The sequence below is a fragment of the Anolis sagrei genome, chromosome 2 (genome assembly GCF_037176765.1).
Source record: "Anolis sagrei isolate rAnoSag1 chromosome 2, rAnoSag1.mat, whole genome shotgun sequence".
Taxonomy (NCBI): Eukaryota; Metazoa; Chordata; class Lepidosauria; order Squamata; family Dactyloidae; genus Anolis; species Anolis sagrei.
The window spans coordinates 191,308,691-191,322,766 of NC_090022.1; the positions used below are offsets into that span (position 1 = coordinate 191,308,691).

General features: G+C 41.6%; 1 protein-coding gene and 1 long non-coding RNA gene across 2 annotated transcripts in view; one reads left to right on the top strand and one right to left on the bottom strand.

The window, feature by feature from the left end:
- Window positions 1-12,388, bottom strand: part of AGAP2 (ArfGAP with GTPase domain, ankyrin repeat and PH domain 2) — a 162,791-nt gene extending 150,403 nt beyond the window's left edge. Inside the window, exon 1 of the mRNA XM_060762830.2 lies at window positions 12,071-12,388. Coding sequence (XP_060618813.1) covers window positions 12,071-12,230 — 160 coding nt within the window. The 5' untranslated portion in view covers window positions 12,231-12,388. The remainder of the gene's footprint in view (window positions 1-12,070) is intronic.
- The window catches only part of LOC137096117 (uncharacterized), a 337,069-nt gene that overhangs the window by 56,028 nt on the left and 266,965 nt on the right, over window positions 1-14,076 (top strand). The window lies entirely within an intron of this gene.

The following is a 14,076-nucleotide window of genomic DNA, read 5'->3' on the forward strand; positions in this document are numbered from 1 at the left end:
CATTATCTTTCTACAACTAAACTGATATTCTTATGACTGTCATCCTGCAACTTCCCCCCCCCCCCCGGGGGGGGGGGGGAGAGAATCTAAGCCATCAGTTGAGCCAAGCCATGGATAAAGGAAATATGACTGCCAATAGACATCTTGAAACCCCATCTTTATTTGTTCAGTCTGCGAACGGACATAAGGAATTACCGCCTTTTGTCCCCAGCTGAATCCCATAATTCCCTCACCGCGGACATTCATTGCTTTCCAAATTCCATTCTGAGATGGATGCAGTTTCCTGAAAACCCTCTCCACCCAAAGAGATGCCTCCAACAGCTGATTGGAAGCCCCAGGGCTTCCCTGCCTGGCTGGGAGGAAATCCCTAGCTGCATCATCAGTGCTTGAATCAACTACAGTGTGAGCTCACCTGAGCCCACCCCTCAGTCAATCAGAAGCGGAGGTGGTGCCAGCTGGCTTCCAGAGCTCAGCCAATCAGAGATGAGGCAGGGAATTTCAAAACTTAGCAATGTTAATGCATGGTTTATTATTATTTTCAATGTCATTTTGATAATGTTGTTGTTGTCTGTTGTATATGCTTTGATTTTATTGCTGTATTATGTTGTCTGGGCTTGGCCCCATGTAAGCCACTCCGAGTCCCCATCGGGGAGATGGTGGCGGGGTAGAAATAAAGTTTATTATTATTATTATTATCATTATTATTATCATTATTATTATTGTGTTTCCTCTGTACAAGTCACTGCATATCCCATGATGTTTATGGTTTCACATTGTGACATCGGTTGCAATACATTGCATCCCTTCTACAAATTGAATAAAGTCTCTGTCGTTTGCCTTCACCTGGTGGATTCTGGTCTCTTTCTGGAACATTGGAAGTTAGTGGAACTCACTAGGCAATGACTCCTTGTTATCCACGGTCCTTAGAAAATTGAATTTTGACTTCAGTGGGGTGGTGAAGTGATCAATTAAAATAATGTCTGAAGGAAATCAAATTTAGACATTTGAGGGGTGGGAACATGTCAAAACAGTAGTGCACGATGCAGGAAACTGAGTCTGGCAGGAAAACCACAGTGCTCTGCAGATGTAGACTATAACTTGAAAAACAGAAACTTCATGATGCCCCCATTGCCTGAGCCCACGTCTATCAAATAGCCTAGCAAGCCACTTCCTGCTATTTTTACCCAGAGTATAAGCATGTGCTTAAGGACTTGACAGATCAAAATAGATTTAATTGCTTTATGTTAACCAAGAAAGGAAGAAATTCCTGGAATAGAACTTAAAAAGTTAAAGAAGCCACTGCTGTCAGAATTTGCCATTTTAGAAAAACAAAACCATTGTCTCAATGTTGTGTATTGTGTCGAGGTCTAGTCCCTAGATAATAAAATGATATTTTTCATGGCTCTTTGTTCCCTGAAGCTCAGAAGCCATTGCACCTAAGTGGCAGAGATCCTACATTATCTCAGTGTAGTGTATTTCACAGAGGCAGCCAAAATATGTCAGCATGTGGTCAAGATGGGAAAGGTTTTTAAGAGGAAGAAGACATAAGGTAGGAGAGGCAGAAGGAGTTTGCTCTTGCCTCAGCCTCTGGGGATGGCAAGATAACTCCTCCTCCTTTCTTCTTCCATATTTCTGAGTCAGTTGAATAAAAATTACACTTTTGTTCTTTTAGTTCAGTTTGCATAACTGTGCTGTGGAGTGAAACAGACTCAGTGCTTCCCTTCCTCAAACAGATTTGTGTAACTGAATTTTTTTTTCTGAAAATAAATTTAGCAGTCTTGATGAATCCTCTGTGATCCCACTTTTTCAGCTGCTTTAAAAATGTCCTATTTTCTCTCTCCTCCCACCCTACCCTTTGCCTTCATCTTATTTCAATAGCTAAATCAGCTTCTGGTCAGATGAAATCTAATATAATGCCAAGTTTTTAACTTTGTGATTTGTATACATTATAACTGTATAAAACTCAATTCAAAAAAAGCTAAAATTGAGTTGCAATGGTTTATGTCTCACTATATTACAAACTGTGTTCTCAGTCCTCAATATGCAATTGGGATTTAGTTTGGAGGGAGGGAGGAGAACCAGATGCAAAGGAAGATATGTGTCCTCTTGCCTGTCTGGGGAGGTAGGGGGCAGGGGTCTTCCTAAGACTCAGACTCAGACCTCTTCTACACTGCCATATAAAATCCAGATTATCTGCTTTGAACTGGAATTTATGGTAGTATAAACTCATATCATCCAGTTCAAAGAAGACAATGTGGATTATCTGCTTTGATAATCTGGATTATATGGCAGAATAGAAGGGTCCTCAAAGAGTATGCCTTACTCAAGTTTCCATGACTGAGTAACAGTTCAAACTTTAGGTTCTTGTGGGTTTTTTCGGGCTATAGGGCCATGTTCTAGCCTGAAAAAACCCACAAGAACCTAGTGATTCCAGCCATGAAAGCCTTCGACAATACATAGTTCAAACTTTGTTTGCTAGAATTATTGTCTAATACTCAAACTACCACACAACCTGTATAAGAGCCTATTTCTTGGCATAACTCATTTCTCAGCATTTTGGGAAATTCGGCCACATGTAGGCTTGTTTGGATACTTCAGCTCCATCTGCTGTGCAGGTGCAGAGAAGTTACCAAGTCAGTGTGGTTCAGTGGTTTGCGTGTTGGATGGACTCTGGGAGGGCAGGATTTGGCCTTGGGGCAGCTGCACTCTCTCAGTCTGAAAAGAAGACAATGGCAAACATCTTCTGAATAAATCCTGCGGAAAAGATTATTGAGAGGGTGGGATTAAGCTGGAGTCAAATGGAATGTTTCTATCAACAAGGAGAAAACTTGCTTGTTGTGCATCTGCTTGAGTCACTCTGTTCTGGATTTGCCTCATTCCAGTCAGGTAATATGCCTAGAATCATACACTTACTGTTGTCTTTACACATAGTATGCACTTGGTATTCTTATAATAGACCAGTGTTTCTCAGCCTTCCTAGTGCTGCGACCGCTTAATACAGTTCTTCATATTGTGGTGAACCCCAACGATAAAATTATTTTTGTTGCTACTTTACAACTGTAATTTTGCTACTGTTGTGAATTGTACTATAAATATCTGATATGCAGGATGTATTTTCATTCACTGGACTTTGGCATTTGAGAGATGTAGTTGCGCACTGTGAATGCAAACAATGATGGATCTGGATCTGGACCAAACTTGGCATGCATACCTGATATACCCAAATTTGAATACTGGTGGGTTTTGAGGGGAATTGACCTGGACATTTGGGAGTTGGAGTTACTGGGATTTATAGTTAACCTACAATCAATGAGCCTTCTGAACCCCACCAACTATGAAATTGAACCAAACTTGGAACAGAATTCCAACAATCAACAGAAAATACTGAAAGGGTTTGGTGGGCATTGACCTTCAGTTTTGGAGTTGTAGTTCACCTACATCCAGACAGCACTGTGGACTCAAACAATGATAGATCTGGAACAAACTTGGCATGAATACTCAATATGCCTAAATGTGAACACTGGTGGAGTTTGGGGAAAATAGGCCTTGACATTTGGGAGTTGTAGTTACTGGGATTTATAGTTCTCATACAATCAAAGGGCATTCTGAACCTCACCAATGATAGAATTGGGTCAAACTTCCAACACAAAACTCCCATGACCAACAGAAAATACTGTGTTTTCTGATGGTCTTTGGTGACCCCTCTGACACCTCCCTCGCAACCCCCCAGGTTGAGAAACGCTGTACTAGACCCATGAGTATTGCTGGTTAGGACAACATTTTGAGAATTTCAAAACTCCCACCTTTGTCCTAGACACACTCTAATAGTAAACCTATGGTTGTATAAGAGTGAAACAGTTTATCTGATTTTAATTCTGAACAAAAATGCCTGGAGATCAGAAATCTATCATGTGCATGTCAGTCTATGATTTGAACCTTAGCATAATGGGCAGAGGTTTTTCGGAGAAACAAAGTACTCCTGATTTAACTCACAGAGCAATATTGTGTGCAGATATTGTTCTGCACACAATTTAAGTTGCAATGTCTTTGTTCCTTTAGCTCAGTGGTAGGCATCAGGCAGCCCATCAAATGTTGTTATATTATGAGTCCCATGAACTCTCACTATCACAGCTGATAGAAAGGAAAGTTGGGAGTTACAGTCATACAACATTTGGAGGGCTGTGATTCCCACCTCCTGCTTTGATTTTTGTATAGCAATGGTTCTCAACCTTTTTTTAAACCAGGGACAACTTTGACCAAGGACCACTTTGACTAGGGACCACTCTCCAACATTAGTACCAAAATCAGTTTTTGGTCAACTTTATATTCAGTTTGGTTACTTCAGGTGTTGATTCAGGAAATTGCATGGGACAGATCACATCAGCTCTAGTTCCTGATACAGATCATATGCCACCCAATAGTCCATATTTAATAATCTAGAGCTGATGTGCTAGTAGTAATCTTTCGTGGGTAGTCAGCCTCTCCCCTCCAGATATTCCCGTTGCCTCAGCACTATAAGAGGGTTTTGCGAGACCAGTCACTCTCGTTGCCACATGGTTTCGAGGCAACGGTGTAGTAATGGTGAGGCCATGGACCATATTTTTGTTCTTGGGGACCACTGGTGGTCTGCGGACCATAGGTTGGGAACCACTGCTGTATAGGGAATGAACTACTTCCTGTTGGAGATAGCTTCACTTCTTCATTTATATCTACCTGCTTGCATGTAGCTTCTTTATTTGCATATCCGTCCTATCCTAGCTTCATCAGAGTTGCTGCATCCGCCTATATGATAGACCTAATTTCCAGACCATCCCACTGTGAACCCAAGCACTGAGCTAACACCTTATAATAGTGAGAGACTGAGATATGACCTAGGGTGTTTATTTAATAATTTTGCATTGAATATGAAGAAATTTATGAATGTGAGTTATTCCCAACTTAAAGAACATTCCCATCCTTCCCTGTCAAGCAGCATTCCCGATTGTTGCATGTACGCGTAGAGCATGAAGATCTGTATATGATACTTTACATTCAGTTTTGAATGCTGTTATGAAATTCCTGGATCAGGAATCCGATCTTATCAGATCACCAATCATGGGAGCCGCTTTCAGCCCAGTGCAGTTACAGATTCATATACAAATTTTCATGGTCGACCTTCTGAGATGTAGAATGCTGCTCAGTACACATTTTCAAGGAAAGGGCTTACATTTGTGTTCATATTTTTAAACCTAAGTACATGCTAATAATATTAAAGAAGGTAACTCAAAAAGCTATCCAATCACATGACATAATTAGACTTGACACATAAGTCCTGAGGTAGCAGAAAACAGACACTTGCTTTCTAAAGCCCCTAACTGTGAAAGTTGCTTCTCCTAGGGCCCTTCCACACAGTCATATAAACCAGAATATCAAGGCAGATAATCCACAATATCTGCTCTGAACTGGGTTATCTGAGTCCACACTGCCAGATATTCAAGATTAAAGCAGAAAATGTGGGATTTTATTCAAGTCCATGGAAGGGGCCTTAGATATCCATATCTTTTCAATTTTTCTCCTTCTGCACATCAAAATTTCTTTAAACCCTTTAAATTTGCCAGTGCTTACAGATTGAAGCGTAGCCTGTGATAAATTAAGCAAGACTTTACTTGGTTCATGTGCTCTGTTTTCCCTCACAGCCTAGTGCTGCCCCTGTGTGGCAAGTCACCTGTGGGTGAGTTATAATCTATCAAAAAGTGGTCTGCTGGAACGGAAGGCCTGGGCTCTGTGGATGTTACAAATGAAATCTAATTCTCTGTTTTAAAACCAGCTAATCTCTAAATACTCAAAATACACCAGATCTTTGAAGTCAAGCAGGGTTAGCCCTGATTAGTACTTGGATGGAAAATCACAAAGGAACCCCAAGTGCTGTAGGCTATGTTTCAGATAAAGGAACTGGCAAAACTACCTCTGAGTATTCCTTGATTAAGAAATCCTGAGACATTAATGGGATGACAGGCAACTTGGGGCCCATCCAGACAGGCCCAAAACCTGGGACCTGTCTGGTAAAACTGAATTAATTTGGAACAAAACAGAGTTTGTTCCAAATTAATTAGATGCCACATTAGAGCCTCCTGAAAGGGTCAGATCTAATGGGGTACTGGGCTTGTGAGGAGTCACTATGGGATAATCCTGGACTAATCAGGGGTGAGTCCCCATACCTTTTGGGTTCCGGTCTCCTAGTGCATCATTTCCTCATGGCGTGAGGAGGAACATTATGGCAGTCAAGCATGTTTTATTTTATCTTTAGGGGTGGCTGCATGCCATGTCAATAGTAATTGGGTTTTTGGTGGGAGGGGATTGGGGATGGATATTCATGCCACTTTGGTGCAGGTTTTAGTACTGTCTGGAAGTCCCCTTGAAGGCACATCCATACATAGAGAAAATCATTGTGGGGAGAACTGGGAAATTTAGATTGGCATCTCCTTGGCAGTAAAATAAGTAAAAACACCTGTTTTTCCTCAATGAAGTTTGTTGTTACCTTTTTACTCTGCTCCTGTAATTTCAGAAGCTTGTTTGCTCTACTGCAGTGGTTCTCAACCTGTGGGTCCCCAGATGTTTTGGCCTTCAACTCCCAGAAACAGCTGGCCTAACAGCTGGTAAACTGGCTGGGATTTTTGGGAGTTGTAGGCCAAAACACCTGGGAACCCACAGGTTGAGAACCACTGCTCTACTGCTTTGCTCAAAAAGCTTCTGCTCTGCTAAATTGTTGCTGCTATTGTTGTTGGTGCTCTTATTTTTCAAAGGCCTTTTTTCCTTTTCAAAATTATGCAACACGAGGTAGGTGTTGGGCCAGGAATACCATTTTTGTTGTTATTATTTTTCAAATGTTTGGGTGGTTTAAACTGTGCTATAGCCATAAATATTTCAAAAGGTAAACCAGAACAAAGGTTTGTAAGAGGCTCTGTACTGTTGAAAGTTACTTTGCATGTATGTCCAGAGCATACTTCGCTGAGACTTGTATCTTCTCCTCCCATTGAAATAAAGGTGCAGAACTAGTTTGGGGTGGTACACCAGATCTCATCCTGCTCATTACCATCATACACTATATACTCTCAGGGTAGTGACACTTTCCCTCTGAGGAGCAGCACCAGGAACATTCAACCAATGTTTCAAAGGACCTCATCATATAGCTGAGCCTCCCCCCCCCCCCCCACCCCCAGCACAGAGGATCATCACAAAGAGGGAATGGAAGAAGGCACTTTGGTTTCCTGTCCCCATCAATGGAGAAAAAGGGTGGCCACGTGTGTTGTCCTTTCCCGCATCAGATGGGGGAAAAGGGAGAAAAATGTGGGTGGCTCCATCTGAGCTATGTGAAACACTACTTAACTTGCATCGGAGTGGGGATCTATGGGGCAGGACCAAGCCAGTGTCATATGATGGTGCTCTGCAGGGCACATCCCCAAAGTGTAGCAAGGGGCCAAAAGCCCCAAGTGTGATAAAGTGGAAAAGCTTGGTTAGTTCTGAGATCAGGATTCTGCCACCATCTGCCCTGTGCAAAGATCCACAAAAAGCTGTGCTCTGTCTCCTTCCTACCCTGTATATATTCTGAAGAAGTGGGGTTTAGGAAATCCCTGTGACCTAGATTTTGAACACCAATGGGCTGGATTAGATCCATAGTCTGAGGGTTCCCTCCCCTACAAATTATTTGATCCACCTTTCTCCTGTATGTTACTGATATTAAATACAAAGATTCTAGAAATTAAAATGGCTGTTTGGGACAGAAGTTACCTAATCTGTGGGGTGTGATGAGCATCACTACCAGATCGGAATCACAAAATTTCTCTCTCTGGTATGCATGTATGCATTAGCTGGTCCATTTCACATACTTTTTATTTCATCTGGGGGATTCTTAAATAATATTAACACTTCTGACAAGAAAAATAAACTTTGCAAAAGCTGAGATGCTAAGCAGAGTTTCCTACAAGACCTGCCTGCAAACTAATGAAGCTGTGAGTCAGCTTTGCATGAGTACATACAAGTGAAAATGAATTATGGAGAGAACACACAATCAGCAACAACTTTGCTGGCTGGGTGTTTTGTGCTGAACTTGGCCTGTCTATAATTCAACTTCTCACCTTCTGCCTCAAAGCTACAAGTACAGTATAATAGAGCTTTGGCCAGCAAAAAAGTTTTGTCCACAATCTGTGTACATTGTGTGCATATAAAAACACATGCAACCCCCCCCCCTTTAATATTAACTGATTAGTTGATTGATTGAAGTGTTTGTATCCTGCCTCATTGTGTTTAAAATATACAAACAAAAGATGGCAAGTTATTATATCAATACCCAGTTAACAAACTATGATATTAAAACACATCTGGATTAAATGTAATTTTAAAACCACTTTTTAAACAATTGTATATAATTCCAATTTTCCATCAAAGTATTAGACCAGCAGCAAGTCCAATAAACACTCTCCTTTCATTGTTTTACCTCTGTCTTTTTTGGCCACCTGCTGCAGTCCCCCCCCCCCCCCCCCAAAAATATCATAAATCGTCGTTGTCATCTTTATTTATAACATGCATTTCCTCCCAAACTGGGACTCCAATTTTTTTAAAAAAATATGTAGTCCATATGGAAGTATGGAGAGGCAAAGGGTTGTGAAAAGGAAGATGAAAAATGTCTTCTTACTCATAACCATACATCCTGCCTTCTTCAGGCTGCTTTTTATATTTCTGTTTTGAATATCTATACTCACTCGCCCCCTTGTAAGAACCTGTGCAGAACTCAAGTGAATAACTCCAATGCTGAATGCACTACAATTACAATTTAGATCAGTTAGATTTGTCTTTATCAAGCCAATATACCACAGGGCTTTTGGACTGCAAGATGTGTCATCCTCAACTATTAGCTATGGTGGGTGGAGGTTATGACAGTCATAGTCCAACACATGTAGAAGCACAAGGGCATCAAAGGTTGGGTTAGAGTGTTCAAAACCACAGTTTAATTTCAATGCAGATAATGTCCATGTAGGTTATACATGCTGTAATAAACTACTTTCTGCAGTATCACATTTCTAGAAAGAAATGTTGCCTCAAGATTGTCATGTGTGTTCATCTTACCAACATGGAGTTGCTGCCTATACATGTCTGGGAACTTCACCCAAGACAGAATGTGGAGAGTTTTTCTACAAAATACTTATACAACTTTAAGTTGCCCTGGACAATAAGTATGCAGAAGAGCAAAGGTAAGAGAGCTGGATATGATAGGTGGGTATGGACCACACCCATGGAGGCCACGTTTGACACAGGAAGCAATAGACCCCATTCTAGAAGAATAATCTCAACTGCATCATGCTATAGTTCTCCAAGCCCTTTCACAAATAAGTATAGCACCATTTTGGAAGCACCACATCCTGTTGCACACATTGTTTAGTAACCTCAAATCTCTCACACACTTCTAAGCATCTTAATCTTAGAAAAGTTACCTTTTTACCTCTCAAAATCCCCCAACACCCCGGCCCTACTCCACCTGTGATATTACTTTGTATTGCTGTCACTTATACTTAGTGCATTAACAAATCAAGAAAGTGGTACAGTATATTTTCAACAACAAGTATAGTATAATGGTTTGAGTGTTGGACTGTGGACCTCATCACACTGATGAGGGGCAGTGGGGAGATTCGCCAGCTTTTATGGCAAATCCATGGGGAAGTGGGGCACTGCACCCATCATCACACATGGAGAAGCATCGCTGTACAGCTTCCCCACATGGGCCTCACTTCTTCCTATGGAACACAGGAAGCCTCCTGTGTTCTGGGCAGAGTGTCGTAGGACGCTTGCACTACAGTTACTCTATGGAGCCCCACTGGAAGTAAGTGTGCATTGTGTGATGAGTGGTATGGGGCTCCATAGATCAACTGTGCTATAAGTATCCTGTGATGCTTGCAAAAACCCATATGATGAAGTGGTGTGACTCTGAAGACCAAGATTCAAAAATACACTCAACCATGGAAACTCACTGGCTGACCTTTGTGCAAGTCACACTTTCCTAGCCTCAGAAGATAAAGACACCCCCTCCCTCAAACATTATAAGTTCACTTTAGGGTCTTCATAAGTCAGAAAAGACTTCAAAAAATACAACAACCACCTGCGATCAACAGTATGCAATCAAAATATACAGTAGCAGCAGCTGAAAATAAAGTGGCAGACAGTGCAGTGTATAGTGTCTTGAGTTCCATGAACATCCATTTAAATGCCATGTTATTGTTATTCTTGTTTTGTGCCTTTAAGTCAACTCTGTCGAGCATCTGCATCCTAAGGATTTCTTGGCCAGATTTATTTGGAGGAGGTTTATCATGTCAGTGAGTTTCCATGGCTGAGCAGAGATTGGAATCCTGACCACCCAGGGCACTTGTCTAATACTTAAACCACTATATCACACTGGTTGGTGTAATCATGTATATAACAGAAGCATTTCCATTTTCAACAGTTTAACTTTGGGGGAAAAATGTAGAAGATGCTAACTCAGAAAAAGACTATAAGGCAGCACCGTGCCTGAGTTTGCAGAGGACAATTCTTCATTAAAATATATGTTCCTTCAACGTCACTCTGAGTTAAGGCCCACCAAAAGAGCTATGTAGTGGGGGGCAGCAGGGAGAGACTTTGAGGTTACCCATCCAAGCACACTCAGCACCTGGACAACAGGTTGAGCAGGCAGGCGGACACACAGGACAAAGTCCTCCCTGCTGTGCGAATACCATTTAAATGGCAGTCATTATGTCTGTCTATACATCTGTACGTGCTAATTTAATGCACACTTGACCTTCTTTTGCAGTGAATGCTACAAATCCACCAAAATACATTAAAAATGTTAAGAAAATATCCTAAAAAGGCCAAAATAGGGACAGTGCTTAACCATCTGGACCTGAAAATAGGTGCCATTGCTAGGCGATTTGGAGAATGAGGTATTGCCAGCTGATACAGCAGTATGGGAAAATCCTGTCTGGATGTGACTATTGTTTTTTAATTAGACAGTTTAATCCTTCAGTCCTAAACATTTGCCAGGATGCTATGCAACTGTATCATCATACAAATTCTGATGTAAGAACAACTACACCCACAGACAGATATATTTTCAGGGTGCTTGTAATCACTGCAACACAACGAAATATTAAAACAATTGGTCTGGTTTCATTAAAACAACACTTCCTAATAAATTTAAACAATTAGATTCAAAAGTGCTTATGAGCATTCAACTGCCTTTGAATACATTTGGGTAGACCAGGAAAACTGGTTTACTTTTGGGCAGCTCGTAGACTATATCTAATGGGTGGGAGATCTCCCCTTCCATTTATGGGCGAGGGCCTCCCTCCCATTCGGTTCATGATCTTCCACGATGGGATAGAATGCTCTCTGCGTGTTTTATTTAAGGATGTAGATGAAGGGCAGGATCCAGCTGTATTTTAGCCTCTTTAAATTCTATAGAAGTCAACACAGGGGAATTAACCACATACTTAACTCCCTCCCATTTCACATCAAAATCTGTGGGATTTACATATGTTTGATTTGTGCTGGATTATTCCCTACTCCCACATCCTTGTAAGCAGCCAGGGAATGTGGTGAAATTAGCCAACTGAAAGTTTAAACCAAAGTAAAGTTTGCTCCTATTGTCCAGTTAACTTGTGCAGCTAGTGATAGACAAGCAAAAAAAAAAAAGCCACATAGTCCTACATGAATAGTGCCAACTAAATGGGGGAAATGTTTGGTCTGGTCTTGTGTATTAACATTCTGAGAAGTCAGCTGGTATTGTGTGCAGTTTAAAGACACAGGATTAGAGGGCAGGGGAGAAACGACAACAGTATTAGTGGGCCATTTCAATCCATTGACAACTGTCTTTCTCCACAAATTGACAAAGAAACAGCTTTTCCTAGTGACTTGTGTCCATAACATGCACAGACTTTTAGAGTAAATGTGGTTGATCTGATTTTTCCATGATGATTAACTACAGTAATTTCATTTCTAATTTCAGCTTCTTTTCAGATTGGCAAAATCTTTCCCCTCCATGTCTTTGCAAGCCCCAGGCACGTACCTCGCACAAAGCTCAGGGAAGCCTTGATGCTGCTCTTCAGCTGAGGGTCACCAACCAGCTCCACCAACCGGAAAAGTTTGTTGAGTTGCACCTTAACTCCCTCATACCTCTGTGCCTCAGCCCTGATGGCTGCAGATGTCAATTGTCTTTGTACATTCATGATGGAGAAAGCTTTGTCAAGATGACTGAGACAAGTTCTCTCAGCCCATGGCAAGCAGCCTGTCTTCTGTTCTTTGATAGACAACTTGTGCAGGCCTCAGGCGAATTTAGAGTGCTGCCCACCTCAGGAGTCTAGACTCACTTCTTCTTTTCTCTTCTCTTCTTTCTCTCTCTGTCAGTTGCACTTCCTGAGTAGAGCGTCATATTTCAAAGCCACAGCTTTCATTCGCCCCATCCTTATCTGATTCTGACAATAGTCTAGGGCGTAGTTCTGAAGAAAAAGGAGATATAACAGCCCAGCTGCTGCTTCTGAGCCAGAATCTGAGAAATGTCCTCCAGGATCCCAGGCTGAGCTGAGAACTCCCAAAGCTGGTGAGACAGGATTTTCAGGCTGTTTCTTTCCAGAAGGTATAATTAGTTCAGTGCAATTTTGGCAGCTGCATTCAGGTAAACAAAAACCCATGTGGAAGTACAACAGGGAGGCCAACAATCACATCATTGCCGTCGTCATCCACATATATGAAAAGACGCACCCACCTTAGCTGTTGCGTCATCATCATCTTCAAATCATGGTTCACTTGCACATCTTAGCATTTAAGGTTTAATGTTTTGATGCTTGGGGCTAAAGCAGAAGATTATGCCTTTCTAGTCTATGTACAGAAGTCAATTGGATGTCAACCTCAACAGTGTAATTTGGTCCTTTTCTGTGGATATTACTACACATGGCTTGTAATGCAAGTTACAGCCTTCTCACCCCTGGCAGAAAAAAATTAAAGGATCTCATCACACTGGAGCAAATTTGCCCCTTGCAACACTTTGGGGATGGGGCCTACCGAGCACCATAACATGATGCTAGGCAGGCCCTGCCCCATTGATAACCAAAGTATCAAGACACTTTCTCGGCCATGATGAAAGGCAACGTGTTTTTCGGGTAGCTGCAACTAGGTCCCTAGTTGCAGCCTAATTGACGTAATTTGGCAGGTATAGTCCTGGTTAATCCTCTCCCTTCCCACTTCTTCAGGTTTCTGTCTCCTCCCACTTTCCCCTTTTGTCCTCAGCTTACTTCAGTTGCAAAAATAGTTTCTACTCAACTCATCAGGAGGAACTGGAGAAATGGGGGTGACCTTGCTCTTCCTTGCAGAATTCAGAAACTTTGCCCCTCCAATTTTTGGGGCTTTCCTAAACACAATACAGGTAGTCCCCATGTTACAAACATCTGACTTACAAATGACTCATAGTTAAGAACAGGAGTAAAGCAACAGGAAGTGAGAGCAATTTACCCCTAGGAAGGGAAATTCACTCCTGATATAGCTATTATGGGGAAAAGGTATCTCCACAGAAACTTTATCACCAATCCTTGTGGCCTGAGTTACACTTAAAAATGTACCTGTTCTGACTTACAAACAAATTCAGCTTAATAACAAACCTACAGACCCTATCTTGTTCATAAATTCCAATGTTTCCTTGTTTAAAGCAGTAGTTTTCTGTGTTCTTCCTCATTAATAACTTTTCCCCTCTTGTTATCAACCACTCTCTTGCTTGCCCACACATGTTCCTTTTTTCATCTGTGAAGTGTAGGGATGACCACCTATGTTGTTACATGAAGTGGATCCTGGTAATGATTTTACAAGAAGTGTTTTAAGTATCAGTCTTTGAACCTTATCACATGGACTTCTGGCTCCATCATAGGATGCTTCCAGGTGGGCCTCTATTCTGGAAGAGTCCTAGGACAGAGCCCTGAGAACATGGGTGGCTACTTGTAGACTACAACAGGGTCATTGCAGGGGGAAGTCAGGGGGTGACATCTTCTGCTGTATGACTGGGAAGGCAGCGATGTGGGGCATGGA